This window comes from Argopecten irradians, chromosome 6 (genome assembly GCF_041381155.1).
Source record: "Argopecten irradians isolate NY chromosome 6, Ai_NY, whole genome shotgun sequence".
NCBI lineage: Eukaryota > Metazoa > Mollusca > Bivalvia > Pectinida > Pectinidae > Argopecten > Argopecten irradians.
The window spans coordinates 37,682,090-37,704,389 of record NC_091139.1 but is presented as its reverse complement, the minus strand read 5'-3'; the positions used below and the strand labels follow the sequence as shown (position 1 = coordinate 37,704,389).

General features: G+C 34.0%; 2 protein-coding genes and 1 long non-coding RNA gene across 4 annotated transcripts in view; all 3 read right to left on the bottom strand.

The window, feature by feature from the left end:
* Nucleotides 1–13,254: 13,254 nt before the first annotated feature.
* LOC138326505 (uncharacterized) lies at nucleotides 13,255–14,580 on the bottom strand. Its single transcript, XM_069272604.1, has one exon. It carries the CDS (start codon nucleotides 14,578–14,580, stop codon nucleotides 13,255–13,257), a length of 1,326 nt encoding a protein of 441 aa, XP_069128705.1.
* Nucleotides 14,581–15,702: 1,122 nt separating this feature from the next.
* LOC138325802 (uncharacterized) lies at nucleotides 15,703–16,590 on the bottom strand. Its single transcript, XR_011208824.1, has 2 exons — nucleotides 16,554–16,590; nucleotides 15,703–16,416 (listed from the first exon to the last, which is right to left on the bottom strand). It is a non-coding gene; the product is annotated as an uncharacterized lncRNA (long non-coding RNA).
* A 1,704-nt stretch (nucleotides 16,591–18,294) lies between these two features.
* LOC138325798 (ADP-ribosylation factor GTPase-activating protein 1-like) overlaps nucleotides 18,295–22,300 on the bottom strand; it is a 43,668-nt gene continuing 39,662 nt past the window's right edge. For both annotated transcript variants that reach the window (XM_069271708.1, XM_069271707.1), the window contains one exon: nucleotides 18,295–22,236. In XM_069271708.1, the coding sequence (XP_069127809.1) occupies nucleotides 21,705–22,236 (532 nt within the window). In that variant the 3' untranslated portion in view covers nucleotides 18,295–21,704. The remainder of the gene's footprint in view (nucleotides 22,237–22,300) is intronic.

Below are 22,300 nucleotides of genomic sequence, written 5' to 3'. Positions count from 1 at the left end.
TATTTTGTGCATTGTGTATGAAAATCGCAAGAAATCTTTGTGAAATAAAAATATATAATTTCAAGCTTAATCCAACGGTTTGAAATAATAAACTAGGTCTAATATAGCCTCACAAGTATCCAAAACTCCAGTGCATAAATTATACGAATATTTTAATTTGTAATAAATACTGTTATTCATATTATATTGACATTTCCTTAATAAGTTCAAAAAATATAAAACACATAACAGTAAATGCAGTAATACCCAAAGAGGAATCCGCGGAATAACATTCAGTTAATTCAGTAAATCCTTTGAGAATACGAATACTACATGTATATATGATATAACGATTTTCTCGATACAGAAGAATAACTGCTCGATTAGGAAAAAGCTGGGGGAAAATAGTATATGCTGTGTCCATTATAATTGATCGATAAATCATCATTGTTAAATACCATATTAAAGTTTGATTCATTTCACAGATGGAAAAAGAACCCACAGAAAGTTACAACTAAGATTATATGACTCCTTATAGAAATAACACATCTTTTCATCAACCACCTTAGTACAAAGAACACTAAAACACCGGTTGATGTCGATACAAACTACATTAAAACAATAAAAGAAAATATCCTTACATTCATTGGTATTTACATATTGAAAAAATATTGCGTTACCAATTACTATTATTCAATGTCTTTGATAATATCAGAGTTGAAAAAATAAATGAAAAATGACGTTTTTGTTTTACTCTCACTTTCTTTTCACTTTTCCTATAAATTCACAAAATAATACATATTTGATCCTCGATTGGTAATGCATGTACCAATTTGTTACCGTGTAAAATTATCAAAATTATTTTTTTAAATACATTTTCCCTATAGTTGATCTCAAAGAAAAATTGTAAGCAGTTCCTTATATTCTTGATGATAGAAAATGACTTCACGAATGAAAAAAGACAACTTTATCAAATGATATTTATTACATAAATAATTCATTACGCTTGGTTCTGACATAAGGATGTATAAATGTCATCCATTTTCTTTAAGAGGTTAATATCAATGGCAGTTTTTAGTTCAAATCCCACGTGGATTATTTGCAAGGTTCTGACCACGGATCGGTGGCTTTCTTCCATTTCCTTAACGCGGTACTTTTTCAAATGATCATGGCGTTATTAAGATGTAAAAACAATGAATACGCCAAATATCTAGTAACAGAGATTAAAATTTTGGTACCTTAAATCTAGGTCGTTTAGTATATAACATAAAAACATAATTTTATTTGTTATTGAAAATGAAAATCTTATCCTTATTATAAGAATTTAATTAAAAACAAGATATTTTGTGCGATAATTGTTATCAAACTATAGCTCTTATTTAATGATTATATGACTAGCTTCGGTGTTACGCTTGTCTGAAAAGTTCTTAAGGTTTCCCCCAAGAAAGTTTTATTATGTTATTAGGTTAGGTTTTATTAGTTTAACGTCCTATTAACAATCAGGTTCATGTAAGGACGTGTGAAGTTTGTTGGTGGAGGCAAGCCGGAGTTCCCGGAGAAAAACTACCGGCCAGCGGTCAACAGTCCCACATTGGATTCGAATTCGCGACCCAAAGGTGGAGGACTTGTGGTAATATGTCGCACCGGTCGGCAACCGCGGCTCCATATATAATGTGATTAAGTTAAATTAAGTTTTGCGTGTCATTGATATGAAAATAAGATCGTTTCCGCAAAATCAGCATTGCATTAATTTGATTAAAATTGGTTTTAAAATATGATTATACCGAATTAAGTTAAAATTACAATGTCATAGAAATTATTTCACTTTTTTTCTCAAATAATTAGTTTATTTAATACATGGATAGTGTTTTCATATTTGTTCGCCAGCCACACATCTGGTCCAAATAACAACTTTGCTTTTAAAACTACTAAATGAAAATCATGTGTCATTTTATTTTGTCTATCAATATTGAAATTATTTTCTAAACATAATAATTATTTTGTGGTATAAAATCCTTTTCCATTTCCATCCGTCGTCATAACTAACATTAAAACATTGTTTTAAGTTATATCTTTAAACCTTTAAAAATAGCAAGTTAAGACTAAATAATGCAAATTCATTGAAGTACAGTTTGATGAAAAAGTCAGAAAGATGACACCATTTGAAATGTTAAAAAAGGAATAATGTCTTAAAACCAGTTTATTTTAAGTAATTAGATTGTTTATGAATAATAATTTTAAGTAAAAAAAAATAACCATCATTATATCTTTTTCTATATTACGTAATTTAATTCGCCATATTACAATTAGCATATGAGCCAGTTCATTACGCCTGTATCCATTACACGTCTACATATTTAAGCGCCTGTTATTCTTTTATCCGGATAAAGACCTGGCACATCCTACGGTTTGACGCTCCCTAACACACAGCCTGATCGCCCGTCACACCAATCAAACTCTTCGACAGATCAGCTTTCGTGATGAAGCGCTTTCTCTTGCAGCTAACACCGAAGTTTGCATAACTTGACAGATTTCGTGAAGAATTTTTAGCCTCGTACATTGCTTCTGAATCTTGCTTTCAATATTTTTATTGCTACAATTAAATTTTCTCCCGAACGTGACGCTGACATTACCATATAGACATATATTGTCATCTCCTTTTACGCCTGAATTTGTCTTGAAACAAAAATCAATTTTCTTTCTCGTCAAAACCACGGTCAAACCGTGAAAATGGAAAAGTATCATGAAAGATTACAAGTGCTGTTTGGCTGCCTATGGGCCCTAAAGGGTCACCAATGGTGCCTTAGTTATAATAACATTGGCCGCCATCCGTGTGATCAGCACGCGAGACATAATTCATTATGTCGACTAGATAGAGTAAGGCCTGCCCAGCGGTACAAGGAGGTATTGATCATAACCAGAACTGTCGTTGGGGTATGAGCAATTTGACATATTAACTAAGGAGTCGATTAGATGGGATTTTATTGGATTCACCAACGTTTTATGGCAAGTTGTTACAATCTGAGCATTCTACAATCATTTATCTCAGCGCACGATCGATGGGATACACTTTTCCTCTAACACGGATTTGTCTTTCTCGTAATGATCCCTCTACTCTTGCACGGGAATCTTTACAATCAATTTATGTAAAAGGCTGAACGTGAAGACGTTCCGTTGGTATTTAGGCATACGAGTGTCCATAAATAATGTTTTGTGTTCGTTTTCTGTGTTGGATTTATCACTTTTACTTAACCTTTCCCGGATACGTTATGGCTCATTTGCCCTAATAGAAATAAATACACCGGAAAATGACCTAATATGCATCCGAAGCAAACACCCTGGCTGTCATATCGATAAATGTATGGTAGAAAACAGTCGGGATGGTGTAGGCAGATTATACCAATGTGCAATCAGGACAAGGCATCCAATAAGAGTAAGCAATATTCTTCGTAGGTCATCATCTTACGTTGTAAAAGAAGGGATTACCAAATATTTCCGGATCGAGTTCAGTACCAATTCATCTGAAAAGAAAGTTTCGATTATCTGTTAACAAGGTCAAAGAATAAACACACGTTTTACATAAAATCTATCAAAGCAAATGAAGAAGAGCAGAAAGACAAAGTTTCATCAATTGTCCTTAACTTAAGATTCCTTGATTTAGTTTTTTTTCCTTAGAAAAGAAAAGGAATTTTTTTCTTAATTCCTGTAATGAAGTTAAAACTGTCTTCTTAAACTAAGAAATATTCATGGAACAGAGTCCTGTGTTCCGCAAGGGTAAGCGTCTTCTGATAAATTCCGTTATAATAATCATGGATTGGCTAATCGAAGTTTTGAGTCCAGTACTTTCGTCTATACAGATTGTGATAATTCCAATAGTCTTGATCAATCTGCTTCCGCGAATTTTAATTGCACGCAAAAGTTATCTACTTAATACCTCAAAACCGTCAGTTATCTACTTAATGGTTATCATGGTAACATATCTAACTAGTAAAGCATCGATAACAAAGAAGTGAATATTCCAATATAAATAAATGGTATACTAAGTTACTAGCCATTTGGGTTTGGGGTTCTATTAGTTTAACGTCCTGTTAACAGCTAGGGTCATGCAAGAATGTGCATGCTTTGTTGGTTGAGGAAAGTCGGAGTACACGGAGAAAAACCACAGACCAGTGGTCAATACCTGACAACTGTCTCACATGGGATTCGAACTCGCAATTCAGAGGTGGAGGGCTTGTCGAGACAGCTTAGCTTTACAGAACTAATCTATTGATATGGAGAGATGCTCATTTTTAGTATACCTTTCATTGATTCGATGATTCGATTAATTGTATCACACGTCGAATTCAATTGATTCTTCTGATTTTATTTGTCATGTACACATTCCTACATCTTTATTTACTTTTATTAAAAATTATGTTTGATGTGTGTAAATATTATATCTAAATGAAAGCTCGGGTATTCCAAGAATGATCAATGTTTTTGTCAGCATTTCGTTTTAACCTGATTTGTTCACTTGTATTTTATCACATCTGCTTCCCGATAGCTAAAGCCAAACAAGAGCACCACAAAAAGGGCGATGCATTGAGTAATAATATTTTTTGTATAAATTGGCTTGACAGCGGTAGTGTGTCAAAACATTTATTAGGAATCACAGGCGACAACTGTAAATCTATCACGCACAGTTACAAATGATCATTGATGGATAAGGCTCAATAATTTGTTAAATCCATCTGACAACAATCAATATCTAAAATAGAACCATCACCAAAAGTCAAATGTTATAAGCAAACAAAATCAGAATATGATAGAGAGTAACTTGTGAATATTCTGTGAGGATTACTCGTGTTACAGAATTTACACAAGCTTGTTTCTTCTGCTACAAAAGTCCTGTCCTACAGAGGTGTTTGAAGGATATTACACTTGAAGTCTCTACGTAGAACACACAAAAGCCAGACAGATCTAATCGATAAACAATTTGTAGATTGACAAATTGTAGTTATACAAACCAGTCTCAAAATTGTCATCTGGATAGTATCTGTCCGCCAAGTTACAGTGAGATTGACGAATACAAATTGAGTTAGTTCTTTATTAATCATGCCTCCGAAGAACGGTTAAGCCTAATGCAGACAGTCCAAACAGAATATAAATAGGACCGAGGAAAGAGAAGCCCTGGCGATAGCTTTGATTAAGTGTCTCTACGAGCGCGGAATCTGGCGCGGCATGAGTGATATCTTTTTAGATGTGTTTTATCCTAGTGTTTATGCCGTGTTGACACATAAAGACGGATAATTCAATATTCTCTGATAAATACCATCAATTGTGTATGTATTTACTTCCAAAAGTGCTTCTAAATCTACTTTAGTTTATGTAAAAGCAAATTGATTACAGTCTTATCTGGTACGTTTTTAATACATAATCGACTTTTTGGATTTGTTCCTCTTAAGATCTTTCTGAGTTTGGAAATCTCGGTTTCCTTTCCTATAATAAATATTGATCTAGAATCATTGAGAGAAAAAACCCACTAAATCATACTATTTATGTCGTTTTAAATACTGTAATTATTTTAAGAATCAAATGTCAGTTTATCAGGAATAATTCTGAAGGGATCTACTGTAAAACATGACATTTTCATTGTGTAGAAATTGTCGATGTTTTCGTGGTTACTATGGAAACAATGAATCAGGTTCTACATTACTTTATTACCATTGTTCAATCAACGAACCACGAAATCATTTGAAAGCTCTAAACCACGACTAATTACCCACGAATATTTCATGTTATTCTGTAGATGCGTATTATAGATTTATCTGCCCTTGCAGGTAAGCATTGATTTTACGTCTTGTGTTTGCGACCGTAACGTCATATTTTTCTGAGGAAACGACTTAAATTGTTCCCACAAAATAATGACAATGTCTTCGCCACTAAATGATTATTTCATAATTTCGTTTAGTACTTTTTAGTCATTTCATTTATTGAAGTCGAGATGTGTTTTGACAAATATGTCGACAAGGTTTATGTGTTAATTTTTGTCTCTAATCTATTTCAATGGCATTGCAGTTGATCTGAGTACACACAAACAGACCCTAAGTACCATATCAGGAAATGAATTAGTCATCGCAATGTCCAAGTGCACTATGATCAGATGCTCTAAAAATACGGGAGGATAAAAACTGTTTAATGAAGGTTGTCAGATATTGAATGACACGCCTGAGAAGAGCGTACTAATTGAATATCACAATATTTTTGTGGTGGTGCTGCCCAAAACTTTGCCCACATTTGGAATTCATTTAAACAATGAGATGGTGTTCCAGTAACGATGTCGTATCCCTGAAGACAAAGGGCTATTGTGTCATCTGGCAGCTCCTGGTGTCTTGAAGCAGTGCAGAATGTCTGTTCTTCATCACGCCGACTTCATCGCATCTCTCCTAATAGTTTTTCTCCCTCAGTAAACAATTTTCTGCTGTGTTTTTCATTCTCTTCAAGTAATGTACCATATGGGAGCTTCTTCATCGTCTTTATGAGCATCAACCAACGTATACACACATATATACATCGACTGCTTTAAGCGTTAAATACAGAAACACTGAAGCTTAGATTCGGTCGTTTTTAAGAGAGTATAGCTTTAGCAAAATGCGTTGAATGTCAATTCAATGTAATATTCATATTGAACATTAGACAATTTGATCCTTTAACTATCTAGGAAAGTGAAAATGACGTCACAGATGACATAACATCCACCTATATCATTCGTTCAAATATTGTATTATCTTTTTATTTCTATTTCGATCAAACACTAATGCCAGTTTTGCAACAATCACGAAAAAAACATGTTTGCAAACTGTATAAATCCATAAAGCGGTTTTTTTTTTCAGAATTTGTCATACATTGTAAAATCATATGAGTCCATTATAAGAATTAAAAGAACCTTTTCAGTCTGTGATTTTTATTTATTTGATACGGATTCTTTTATCGATTTGATAAGATTCAATGTTCATAATCGTTCTTGTGTTGCCTAGATATCCATTTAAATAGAAGCTCAACCAATAAGAAGCTGTAGTCCACATCCAAAATTTGATTTATTGCATTATTGATACAATTAATATCCATTAATATGACCTTTTGAGTGAACCAGTTTACCTAGTAGGGGAACAAACAAGGGTAAATAATACAGGAATGAGAACCTGTGGATGTGAAGGATAGAAGTATTTTATCAGAGGGACACAAAATGTAGTAAAACCCGATCTCGAGAGTAGCATATCCCTATCCTTCATATCCATATATATAAAGGAGTATGTTTCTCTCATACCTTGACGTTTTTGTTACAATTTTACAGTTATGATATCCCGCCATTTTGACTGTAAGTAAATTTTCCATACGTGAAAGTTGCGTGATATTTGTAATACAAATCCTGCTGTTTGCTTCATTTATAGTAACATCAGCATGGTATCTTAAAATGAAGCTATTTTTTTCTGAATAACAGCAATCTAATTGACGCAGTGACGTCATGAGTTTGGAGTCAACATGAGTGTGCTGCATGAAATAAACCAGTACTTAACTCGTTTGTATGACAAAGAAGCTAGACTATTATACTTTATAAAATCCTAATTGCATTTTGCAAACCAAAATCAATTTTTCGTTATACACTTAACTTGTGAACAGTCTTCATCTAATTAAACACTCTAAATTGCCATCTTTCTGTTTTAGTTGTCCCGATTATTGAAAAAAAAAAGTTTTTTGTCTTTTTTGTTTTTGTTTTGCTTTAATTCATTTGATTGGCACTGTTCATCAACATTTCGTATGTATCATTTCGATATTTCTGTCCATAGCACCCATGCACCATATTTTTGGGTACTTTATATCGTGGTTTGAGTCTGTTTTATTATTGTGGGTATTTTTTCATGGTTCATCCTTGTAACAGTGATATTTTTCTGTGTTTTATTTTATTTTTTGTTTGTTTGTTGTTGTTTTATCTTTATTGCTATTCGTGATCGATAACAATGACGAAAACAAAGGCTATCTTCCCCCAAACACCAACTCGGGTAGTGCTTATGTAGGGAACCCTTTAAAGTTAAGTTATACCTGGTAGTCTGTTTCAAAATCCCACACCAACTCGGGTAACTTTTCGATTAGCTAATTTTTATACTAACACCTATGATAAGATACATTATAAGATATACTACAATTTTGCTTTCCAAAATACTCATATATTAATAAGATATGTTATCAAAGAATCGCATATATTTTAAAATTGTAAAATTGGTCTGATATATAGGCATGCCAATTGTATCACTACTTTAAACATGGTCTTAAACTTTAACACGATAAAGTTTAAAACACTCCTGATTCACTATGACTATGAGTAAAACGTGAAGTGTTGGTTGGGCGTCGGGTCATTGTACTTTGTATAGCCACCTTCAAGGACAGTAGATATATACCACGAAGGTGTTAACGATATCATCAGAACACATGACACCGCTCGCCATACTCACATCACAAACGTCATCGTAAACATCATACAATAGATAAGTGTCGCCTATCACACGCTTCTTACTGGAAAACACAAGAGTTTTATCAAATCTACCCATCGTCTGCTCGATGTGATCAGCGAACTGGAACATATAAACAAACATTATTTTATCACCAAGATATGAAGAAAAAACGTTGCCCCCGTGTCACTCATATAAATATCTTAGATTATCCGGCGATTGCAGTTAAGATATCATTCACTGCTATTTTCCGCCATTTATTGTGACACCATTTTCAAAAAGGCAACCACCTTGTCACGGTTCTAGGTTAAAACAGGGTGTGTTGTCACAGTAGCATTAAAACCTTCAGAGATTCAACAACAATGAAAAAGAAAAAAGTTACTTTAGATAAAAAATGTATCAATTTCTTATCTAACAGATGAAATATACGAGACCGCAAAAGTTGTTAATATGTCTCGAAACGGCACGTGTTTTTGCGCGTGTGGAAACCTCTTAATTAGAGTTGGATTGGAAGAGAAATTTGATTTCACACCGCTGTCCTGTGTTCACTGATGCGTATAATTAAGTTTGCTATGAGAGGACAGTTGCCTCCATCTTTTTTGTTTTGGATTAATTTGAATATGGAGACACATAATCTTTTAGCCAATCTGTAATTCTGATTTTGACAGAACTTTCCCTTTTTATTGATAAACATTCAAATGGAGAAAACTCCTCAAACATAACCATCTGGTGGATTTTTTTATGACCAAAATGTAATTCATTGAAATTTGAATGACACTTCCACTTCCAACTGTGCACAAATGCCCGTACAATGGATATGACCCTTAGCATGGACGTGTCCAATTTGTTCTTGGTGATTGAACCGGTTGGGAAATAGCTGGTGTGAAGGGCTACCTGTGGCGATCCACCCACCACGACCAGGTTAATTATACCAGTGTGTAACAGTTTCTAGTATGACAGTCCGACCTAACATACGGTGGCCACACAAGGTCAACCATCAATCTCCCCAATGTACAGGTCCGTTCGTGTCTTGGAATAAATTTAGTTACGACACGGTCTTGTGTTTGAAACTTTAGACAGAAAAAGGTTAAACGTCATTATGCAATATATTTTTAACAAAACGTAATTCACCCAACATCTTCTATCGTGCAATCAAGGAATTTTAAAATTCAAAGCAGATAAAAGAAAGAAAGAAATCAAGGATAATAAAATAAATAAATTTACAGTTAATTGCTTGTATTTTCTGTGATTTTGCGTAAATTATTTAAAAATACTTTTACCTAAATGAATTACAGGAGTTTTAAGAATAATAGATATAATATCAGTTTCACCTTCATCGAATGTCTTACATAACGTTACAATAGTCACCAGTGCAGGACTTCCTTGTTAAAAAATAAAATAGATTCTAGATCGCGAAATGATTTCGTCGTGAAAAAGTCGATCAGCAGAAAAACGCGAAATTAAATCATTGTGAAAAAGTCAATCAGCAGAAAAACAAATCGTCGTGAAAAAGTCGATCATTAGAAAAACGCGAAAATAAGTCGTCATGAAAAAGTCGATCAGCAGAAAAACGAATCGTCGTGGAAAAAAACTATCAGCAGAAAACGCAAAATTAGAAGTCGTGAAAAAGTCGATCAGCGGAAACACACGAAATTAAGTCATCGTGAAAAAGTCGCTCAGCAGAAAAACATGAAATCGTGAAAAAGTCGATCGGCACAAAAATGCGAAATTAAGTCGTCGTGGAAATAAGATGGTTTACAGTTATCATGACAACGGTGGAGAAAATGACGACCCACGCTAAGAAAATAAATATTTACATATATAAATATATGTATTATATGTGTAAATAATTACATGCACTTTTAAGAATTGTTTATGAAGTTATGATAAGTGTACTATTACAAATACAATTAAATAAATCTGAGAACTTTTGGGGGTTATGCGATTACCATACGCATTTTACATTTCTTAAGATTAATTTCGTTTCGTTACAAGTATGTAAGTAAACCTTGGACCAAGTCAAAAGGGTTTTTATAATCTTTTGCTTTCATTGGGATTTTGTTCAAATGAACATTGTACATAATTTTGTTTTTAGTTGAAATGTTTTTAATTGGTATATGGATGATAAATATAATGTAATCGTAGAGCTAATCAACTCATCGCTATTGTTCACAATGTATATAATTTTAATGGCGAAAATAAGAATGTTTGCGAACAGGAACAATGTTAGTTTTAATTCCTTGTGGAATCGTACCATTTTTGTTATTGTTTGCATCCCTTAGAGTCATGTGTTATTGTATTCAGTCGTAAAAATGTCAAAAAAGTCCTTAAAGATGCTCCACCGCCGACAGAACATGAATGATATTTATTGTTCGAACAATAATTGGTGTTTAATCGTGTATATATGTGCCTAATTAACACAAAAATAACATAGATTAATTTATTTCGCCTTTGGTGCTTGCGCAATCATTACTTCATTCCATATAGGATATAGTGCTACGGATTTTTTTCGGGATGCAATTAATTATTTTTCATATTTTTAACTTGAAGTAAAATTAGAAGCTCAAACTTTTCAACGATGGTAATGGTGTAAAGTAAGTAACTTTTGTAACTGAAGAAAAATACTAAATCGTCTGCTCCTGTTTTTTGAAAGTGAAAAAATGCCATTTGTCAGCGGTGGAGCATCTTTAAATATTGACTCTACGATCAGCCTGAATGCAAGAGGGAAAAATGATATAAATTACACTATAATTTTACATCAAAAGCATTCCTCTAAACTGTAAAAACAAGTTTTTAGTGTTTGTTTATCTTTTAATAATGTAGATATCTGTCACTTTCATAAAATACGTCATGGAAGAGATTGATACCAGTATGTTAACAACCAGTGTATAGTTGCATAAAATGTTGAGAAACACGTTTTCTTAAGCATCTAACGATAACACAGAGTACACTTCAAAATAAGATAAAATTGACATACCTCTTAATTTGGTAAACTCACATTTTTTCATAATTTGGACAATGCAAAACAGCTTTTCAGAATATAACAGTACGAAGTCGCTCCGTTTTTCAAGAGGGTTGCCTTAAAAAACAAAACTTTCAATGACTAGGTCAATCGAATTCATCAGTATGCTATTCTAAACAGTAAGCAAACGTCAGTATTAACTCTAAAAGGAAACTCCTTTATCAGAACACCAGGGAAATGGAGAGATCGGCAGTTGAAGTTTCATTGATGTTGGGGGTAAGTCACGGTCAACACCTCGATTGGAGAACATTTTATTTCAAATTAAATGTCTCTGTACGTCAGGATGTGTTGTGACTGTGCTGTTTGTCGAGTGTGTGATCGTCAACGTCTGATTACCAGTAATGATGTACCAACATTTGTTTTGACGGGTGTCCGGTGAGAAGCAGACGGAATATTTGCTTTTGGTGTTTTTGCTCAATTTTATGTAAATATCCACCTATTCTAATATACAAGTTTACACATCCAGTTTTATTTCTTGATTTTTAAATGATGTATTTGTCACATGTCGGTGTTTTTATCAATGTAATTCTCTGTTCCACTTTTGAAAGGATTTCCTATGTGATCTGTTTAAAAAATCGAGACAAACCACATTTACTTTTGTGGTATCGTAATAACATTATGAAACGAAAATAAAGCTCCACAATTAAGTTCATATTTCTTGTAATTGAGTTATAACAATATGTCAAAACGTTCGTTCGATATATAAACTACAATACAGGAACCACTAGTTAAGAACTTTATTGTGGTGTTTAAGTTTTTTCCTATAAACATTTGCAGCAATGTTGTTTTACTATTTTTTTTCTATTTACATACCACCTGGTGATAGTTAATAATGATAATAGTGGTGTTAAATATTTTCCGAAAAAAATATTCCACAATTGGTTTTCTCGTCTTCCCTAGATATTGCATTGTTTCCAAGTCAGAATAGACTCGATATTCAGGATCTTGTTTCATAATTAATGTCTTTATTTCAAAAGGCCATGAATTCAGTCGTATCGTCGATATCTAAAGGGAGGTTACTTGTGCAGGTTTTTTTTTTTTTTTTTTTTTTTTAGATTTTGAAACATTGTGGAAAAACATGCTGTAAATGACCATTACTTATGAATATACAGTGGTAGCATTAGAGAGTGTACGGTGAGTGGCTACACTGGTTTGGTATTCTCGCTTGGTCCAGGTAACAGATGGATTGTATTACTAATTGACATGACAGTTTTGCATCATCGTCACTTTTCGTTGAGTATTGCTGACTAGATCTAGATAGACAGATATAAAAGAGTTTTCAGATATTTTAGCTCAGTTGTAGTCTTTTCTTGTACGGTATAAAATCCAAAGACGACAAATAGTTGCCAAATGTTATAAATAATTGTATGGTAAGATAATTTCTGAACATTAGTGTAATATGTCAAATTATTTTGATTCCCAAAAACTAACTTTATTTTTTGTTGTGTGACATGACATATTTTAAAGCTATCTAATAACAACTGTTCCAGTTACTAACTACTCTAGATATGACATATGGTTAATTATAACTATTCATTGTGTCTTTATAACTCAACTCCCCTTTTAAGTTCATTATCCAAACTGGTCCTACTAGTTCTATGACACTTTCGACTCTGACAATATCGATCAAATCTTGCAGACGATTAATCGCCGTAACTAAGTTTTAAACACATGTATCAGAAGCAAATCGCGATATTGAATCGTCTTCAAACATAGGCACGAACAACCGAAATTAAGTTTTCGCGAAATCAAGTTTGTTTTCAGTATTTAATGTGAAACACAGAAATTGGAAACCTCTTCGTTGTATTTGCTGACGGCAGAGGGACCTCCAGGATTATAGACGTTGTATATGCTGACGGCAGAGGGACCTCCAGGTTTATAGACGTTGTCTTTGCTGACGGCAGAGGGACCTCCAGGTTTATAGACGTTGTCTTTGCTGACGGCAGAGGGACCTCCAGGTTTATAGACGTTGTCTTTGCTGACGGCAGAGGGACCTCCAGGTTTATAGACGTTGTCTTTGCTGACGGCAGAGGGACCTCCAGGTTTATAGACGTTGTATTTGCTGACGGCAGAGGGACCTCCAGGTTTATAGACGTTGTCTTTGCTGACGGCAGAGGGACCTCCAGGTTTATAGACGTTGTATTTGCTGACGGCAGAGGGACCTCCAGGTTTATAGACGTTGTATTTGCTGACGGCAGAGGGACCTCCAGGTTTATAGACGTTGTCTTTGCTGACGGCAGAGGGACCTCCAGGTTTATAGACGTTGTCTTTGCTGACGGCAGAGGGACCTCCAGGTTTATAGACGTTGTCTTTGCTGACGGCAGAGGGACCTCCAGGTTTATAGACGTTGTATTTGCTGACGGCAGAGGGACCTCCAGGTTTATAGACGTTGTATTTGCTGACGGCAGAGGGACCTCCAGGTTTATAGACGTTGTCTTTGCTGACGGCAGAGGGACCTCCAGGTTTATAGACGTTGTATATGCTGACGGCAGAGGGAGCTCCGGGTTTATAGACGTTGTATTTGCTGACGGCAGAGGGACCTCCGGGTTTATAGACGTTGTATTTGCTGACGGCAGAGGGACCTCCAGGTTTATAGACGTTGTCTTTGCTGACGGCAGAGGGACCTCCAGGTTTATAGACGTTGTCTTTGCTGACGGCAGAGGGACCTCCAGGTTTATAGACGTTGTATTTGCTGACGGCAGAGGGACCTCCAGGTTTATAGACGTTGTCTTTGCTGACGGCAGAGGGACCTCCAGGTTTATAGACGTTGTCTTTGCTGACGGCAGAGGGACCTCCAGGTTTATAGACGTTGTCTTTGCTGACGGCAGAGGGACCTCCAGGTTTATAGACGTTGTATTTGCTGACGGCAGAGGGACCTCCAGGTTTATAGACGTTGTCTTTGCTGACGGCAGAGGGACCTCCAGGTTTATAGACGTTGTATATGCTGACGGCAGAGGGACCTCCAGGTTTATAGACGTTGTCTTTGCTGACGGCAGAGGGACCTCCGGGTTTATAGACGTTGTCTTTGCTGACGGCAGAGGGACCTCCGGGTTTAAAGACGTTGTTTTTTGGGTTAACTACTTTAATGTACATTACTGAGGTAAGTGTAGTTTAAACATATCACTTTTGTAAAACTATTAAAACATTATAGTTTCTGATATGGAAAGGTTTTTATGTTTTATGTTATTTTTGGAAGAATGAAAATAAGTAATTTGACCTCTTTCTCGGAAATTTGAACATTAAAAACCAGTGCTTTTTCTTTTATTAAATTGGTCAAACCATTGTTTGTTTTCAAAAATTGTACCCAGATCATCTGACAACTACTGAAAGTTATCCTTCTATGTACAACAGTTACTGTTTTTTTAGGCATATACAGGGGTATCTCTTCCAATCGCATATGTGACAGAGTTGACAATCTCTTCCTTTCTGATTCAATCAACAGTAAGTGCATTTTTATGCTTATGTATTTTAGACTAGTGTCACTCTCGTTTTATGTAATATGATGCCCTATTACATACATATTTTGTATTATCTTGTCAGCCAAATAACAAAGCCTTAGGTAAGTAAATGTGTTATCTGCGACTCTTCGGCATCACATGAACGTGACGCTAACCAAGTTGAACATTTTTGAAGATAATTATGAAAATATAGACTACGTAGTGTTTGAATCAGGATTTGTCCCTAATACTTCACAAATATATGCCTTCAGTTTTCATATAATGTCTCTTTTATATGTCAGCACTAATAGCAGAAATAGTTGTGTTTTAGCAGATCCGGGTACACAAAATGAAACTTTCGATGTCTAGTTTTACATAAATATATAAACATCATAAAACATACATATATTTAAAGAAAGTTCAAACAATTTTGTTTTCATTTATTTGTTTTAAAACGTAATGTGTTTTATGGTTGTGTCGCAGGAATCATTTCCTGATTTTTTTTATATTTTTTTTCCAAAGAATTTCATTTATTTTCATATTTAGAAGGATTTAGCAACAAATATGCAAACTGTTCGTAAAAATCAACAGTTACCATTCAGAAACTGATTATTTGTTTGTGAGGTATTGGTTTTTGCATTGCAAATAAAAATTCTGTATCAAATATCTTGTTGTTCTAATTTGAGAAGCGTTCCATTTTTGGTATAACATGACATTTGGTCTATAATACTCGACACGGACGTAATGTTACGTAGGACATACATAACACAACAGTTGCTTATGAGTTCACATTTTATTTCACATTCAATCTTAATAACAATTGTGTACTGTCGTAAAATGCTCAATATGTGACGTTGAAGGAATCTATCATTAAGTAATGAGATGATAGGGATGAAGACTTAACATGAATGACCTACGTCTAACAACTTACTGGCATATCGAGACAGGAAAAATCCTGAAATAACAACACAGCATAATATTGCTTCTGCTGTTGTTGTATCTCTTGTAAAATAAATGTGACTATGACATTCGATAAATTCGAGTTAACTAAAGAGCAATAATATTTTATTCTGAATCTGTATAACTACATAAATATTGACAAAACCACAGTATGTACATTCTGAATCTGTCTATTTTAATAATTGATTTTCTTACCAATGATAAATACTGCTTTTCTGTGTGGTAAGCACAGAACCTCTGTACACATCTCTATTTTGCCCTCTCATAAATATTACCATCTTTTGGACATAAATAAAGTTATGATTTTTTCTAGTTTTACATAAATCTAATCCATGGTTGGTAACATACATTATCTGTAGCGTGTTAAGCATGACAGTCTGGATACGTTGGCAAAGACACTAAATCTAGGAACAAATAAATGATTAAAACTGGTCTGTTTAACAAATGCAGAAGATCTCCTGTGTGACATCCATTAAACGAACGTTTACCTAAGATCACTTCACGATATACCTAAGATCACTTCACGATATACCTAAGATCACTTCACTTCACGATATACCTAAGATCACTTCACGATATATCTAAGATCACTTCACGATATATCTAAGATCACTTCACGATATACCTAAGATCACTTCACGATATACCTAAGATCACTTCACGATATACCAAAGATCACTTCACGATATATCTAAGATCACTTCACGATATACCTAAGATCACTTCACGATATACCTAAGATCACTTCACGATATACCAAAGATCACTTCACGATATACCTAAGATCACTTCACGATATATCACTAAGATCACTTCACGATATATCTAAAGATCACTTCACGATATATCTAAGATCACTTCACGATATACCTAAGATCACTTCACGATATACCTAAGATCACTTCACGATATACCTAAGATCACTTCACGATATACCAAAGATCACTTCACGATATACCTAAGATCACTTCACGATATATCTAAGATCACTTCACGATATACCTAAGATCACTTCACGATATACCTAAGATCACTTCACGATATACCTAAGATCACTTCACGATATACCAAAGATCACTTCACGATATATCTAAGATCACTTCACGATATACCTAAGATCACTTCACGATATACCTAAGATCACTTCAAGATATACCAAAGATCACTTCACGATATACCTAAGATCACTTCACGATATATCTAAGATCACTTCACGATATACCAAAGATCACTTCACGATATACCTAAGATCACTTCACGATATACCTAAGATCACTTCACGATATACCTAAGATCACTTCACGATATACCAAAGATCACTTCACGATATACCTAAGATCACTTCACGATATACCTAAGATCACTTCACGATATACCTAAGATCACTTCACGATATACCAAAGATCACTTCACGATATACCTAAGATCACTTCACGATATACTTAAGATCACTTCACGATATACCAAAGATCACTTCACGATATTCATAATGTGTCATCAAATTCACACAAATTAATTTGTAATTTTTTATAGTTTATCATTTATGAAGTTTGTTAAAACGGATACTTACTTATGTGGGCTCAATTTTCGTAACTTTTTTCCATAGTTTTACTTGGCTATTAAAGAAAATTTAGTGTCATATGTAATACCAAATTCGCTATGGAATTCGCACTATAAGTAATCAAATATTGATTAATCATTACGTATTTATTATGGAGCTGAAAGAATCCTGAGAAAGAAACAAATCTTTTCATTACTTTTCGCTTCTATTTACTTGATTAATTTGGTATCAAATTGAATGCAAAGTTTATAACTTGCACCCAACTCAATAAAAATGCAAACAAATGGTATAATAAGCAGAAAAAATACTACCGTAGAGTTGGAAATACTCGCAGGGGTTTTAATTTCACTTAATTCGTGGATCCATCCAAAATCACAAAATTTAACATTTCTAATGATATAATCTTAACAGTAACTTCATTATATTTTATGAACTTCTCTTCTAGAATAACATGAAATGAAAGAACATTTCAATGTAACAAAGGTGATGTTCTCGCCTTGCATGGATGAAACAACAATGAGTGAAGTAATGCAACATGACACACATTTTTTATAATCGATACAATATTTTGTATAATCGATACACATATTTTGTATAATCGATACACATATTTAGATTCACAACAAGTCGTCATTTGAATATTGTTGTTTCAAACAACTGATTTCATTTACCTATATATATAGCTAGGCTTGAAATAATACATAAATTAGGCAAATGAATAATCAAAAGCTAACTTAAGCTTCCCTAACTTTTCCAAAAAGAACTTCCTCTGGGAATCGGGAACAACAAATTTACTTATAATGTCCATTGCATTAAGGGAGTTACTGACACATACAAAGAAAAACGAAACAGGATTTATGTAACATGATTCTTTTAGCTTAAATTCGATATCACTGAATCATGCAATTTAATTATATTTTTGTGTCGACTAATAACATTTTATCTCACTACAGTTACACAAGTATTGCTAAGATAACAGATTACATATACATATTCAAAACAATACTTTTCATATCAAATGATTTTATTTATTGGCAAGCTTCAATAACTCAGCCCAGGAATGAGTATCGTATGTAACATTTCTCAAACATTGACATTTCTTTCAATATAACACGAAATAGTTACCAAGTATGCACAAGTACAACAGAGTTACTTCCCTTCCATGGCATACACATGTACATGAAATTATTACATTGAGTCCAACTTGATCTGAGGTCTTCTCAGAAGATCTTCCAGCTTATAGACGTTACAGTTTCCAGAAGCAGAATTATTAATTGAGTGATCAAAAGTTGTATTCTAGAAATAGATAGCAAATCAAGTTGGAATCTGGAGATGTATATTTGTTGAAAGTTTGTAACCATAAATTACTTATATTAAGTCTACATCATTTATTTATACAACAAACTCTTAATGGTCCCTTATTTGCATGAGTAGGTATATAATGTGATCTGGATAGAACGTGATACTGGTGCCAAGTCTAATGTTAAATCATATTTAATGACTTCCTATCACCACGTCCAGTAAAATACATCCCTATTGGACAGCCAATTAGAAATGATGATATAAATAGGTGATGTAAAATTCAAGTCTTTCATATGCAATATTAATCACACATCATTATTGCAGAATAATATTAAAGATATTTTAAATGTAACAAGGTGTGATCTATCTATATAAACATAAGATAGAATAAAACAAATTCATCAATAGATAGTATTGGCATGAAAGATAAGTGTGCTTGTTTAAAGTGAAACGAACAAATAGATTCAGAAAAGCTTTTTTTGATGTAGATTAGAGATTTTAGTTGGTATGTAGTGTTTTTTTGTTGTTGTTGTTAAACAGAGTTGTCTTCTCCTGAAAGAGGTATCTATTATTATACATCATTATTGAGACAACAGACATAACATTCATTATCTGTTCCTAAGAGGAGATAACTCTGCATAATTACTCATCACCCCTGAACTTCTATAATGGAGCCTTCCACCTTTGGAACTAGAAGAGTTTAAATGTTTTTAGGTGCGGGTGAGATAAAGGACTCCATATTGTTAGTAATTACCTCACTTGATGAAATGGCTAAATATAATTCCGTGTCAAAATATTGGAATCCTTTATAGAACAAATTGAAATTGTTATGAATCTAGTGATTTTAGCAGACTATTACTATCTTAGAGTGCAACAGATAATGTGATGAAGTTGAGCTTCCAAATCCAAATAATAAATAGGAGAAAATATATCTGATGATCAGCTATGTAACAATGCACCAAAATATCATCATATATAAACGGATACCAACTACAATATATAATACAACTGTACCGGCCATATTGATTCCCCTATAGCTAAGTTACATCATACTGCATACCTCCTGTTGGTTTCCAAATCAAACATGTACACAAACATTAACATAGCATTTACAATAATCGGAATATTCAACAATAAAATCGACAACATGCGCTTTGTGACTTTAACATAAATGCCCTTCACAAATTTCTTTCACAAATTGCACAACACCCATTCATTGTTGGAATTATTCTTACAATGTGGCTATACTGTCCTAAAAATCATAAAAAGAACACTCTTTAGGTCTTTTTTCTATCATGGTAACAATGGCACCAGTCCTATTGCTACCATGGTAACATGTCACCAATCCTATAGCTACAATGGTAAACAGCACCAGTCCTATTGCTGCCATAGTAACAAGGCACCAGTCCTATTGCTACCATGGTAGTATGGCACTAGTCCTATTGCTACCATAGTAACACGGCACCAGTCCTATTGCTACCATGGTAACACGGCACCAGTCCTATTGCTACCATGGTAACATGGCACCAGTCCTATTGCTACCATGGTAACACAGCACCAGTCCTATTGCTACCATGTTGCATGGCATCAGTCCTTTTGCTACCATGGTAACATGGCACCAGTCCTTTTGCTACCATGGTAACAAGGCACAAGACATATTGCTACCATGGTAACATGGCACCAGTCCTTTTGCTACCATGGTGATATGACACCAGTCCTATTGCTACCATGGCAATAAGGCACCAGCCCTTTCACTAACATGAAGTTAATGGCCATCTCTACAACAATAACATACTTACATTATCTAACTTAAAACAAGAACTTGAAAGGAAGCCTACATCATGAATTTTTACATCTAATAATACAATGTAATTCTTATTAAATGATACATTTTGTATAAGGGTGATGATTTGTTGATTATTCTGTCTATGTCGGAAAGAATATTTCTGCTCAGCATCTATAAAACAGCAGGATTAAGTATCAGTTACCTCCCCTTTCCCTTCTTTAACTCCGGTTTTCACTTCCAACATCAAGAAATTGACTACAGTCACATCAAAGGCTCAAATCAAAAGATACTTCCCCCCAAAAAAAGCTAATCACATATTATTATTATACATTACATGACATATCATTCACTTTTTGTTTTAATCAAATTGTTGCAAAATATGCAAGTTACAAGGAAATACTTCCCTTTTAAAACTGCTGACTATAAATTCTAAAGTAAATATTATGTGAAACACAACATTTGATGAATGAGACATATTTATCTAACTAAAATCTTGTGATTAGGGTCTTAAAGAAGAAAACATATACATTTGGTTATTGAAAAACATGTTCCAGCAGTGCTAAATAGTAAAATGAATGGGTTCTGAAATTTCATAAAATTCAGCCTTTAAAATCTGGTCATAAAAGGGTTTAGAAAAAGCAGGATTGGTGAAATCCTTTTTTACATGGGTCTCTTATAGGCCAGACATATAGAAAATCTATTGTTTGTTTTACTGTAGGTATACAAAAAGTTTTGTCAAATAGTCAAATATATGAAGGAATATGAAGAAAGCTGTCTTATCTGTTAAGTAAATTCAGTTATACAAGATCTGCAACGATTACATAAAAGTGTCTGAAAAATGTTTACTTTATCAAAAATAAGACCTTTTCTTGATACCATTTGGTAAATGGAAAAGACATTTTTCACACAATATTAACAAGAATAATTGTATACATTGAAAATGTATGCAACAAAATCAGATTACTAGTTAAGACCAATATTTACTACAGCAAAACATCTTCAACAATATTCACCCCTTCAAGAAATGTATTGGCCCCAGGTTCGCTTCTATATAACACCCCCACAAAGCAATAACAATACTTTTTATCACATTCAACTTTGGCATATACACTGAACACATTAAAACTCAATGTAGACTGATTCAATATTGTTTCCATGAAGCTAAAATAAGTTATTTCCGTTTACTGGACTCTGTTGTACCTAGATCTAAACTCTGCCATTCATCCATATCATCCTCATTAGCCCACACCTCATTGTCCCAACCTGAGTTTCCATTGGTCTGTGAGGGGGTGTCATCTCCGAGGTCCAACAGATTTCCAACCAATGGTTCTTTCTGTTTCTTTGGGGATGAAAACCCATCCCCCCAGTCAGCATCATCCCAGCCATCATTGCCCTTACTCTTGGAAGACTTTTTACTGTGATTTTTTGGACTAGACTTTTTACTTTTATTCGTTTTCTGATCATTGTCACCCCAATTGTCCCAATCATTTTCCTCCTTTTTCTGTTTCGAGGATTTTGACTGAAGTGGTTTTTCGTCGTTTAGCCAAGCCTCAAAGTCATCCTCTTCTGTGTTTCTATCATCACCTCGATCACTGTAACTGCTGGATTGTGATTTCTTCTGGTTTTTCTTGCCGTCCTGCCAGTCACCTTCCCAGCTATCCCAGGAATCCTCATCAGACAAAAGCCGATTTTTACTGGGATCTCTGCAAATAAAAATAAATTTTAGCAATGGTACAATTAAAGTATCTTTGAATAATTCACAAAATC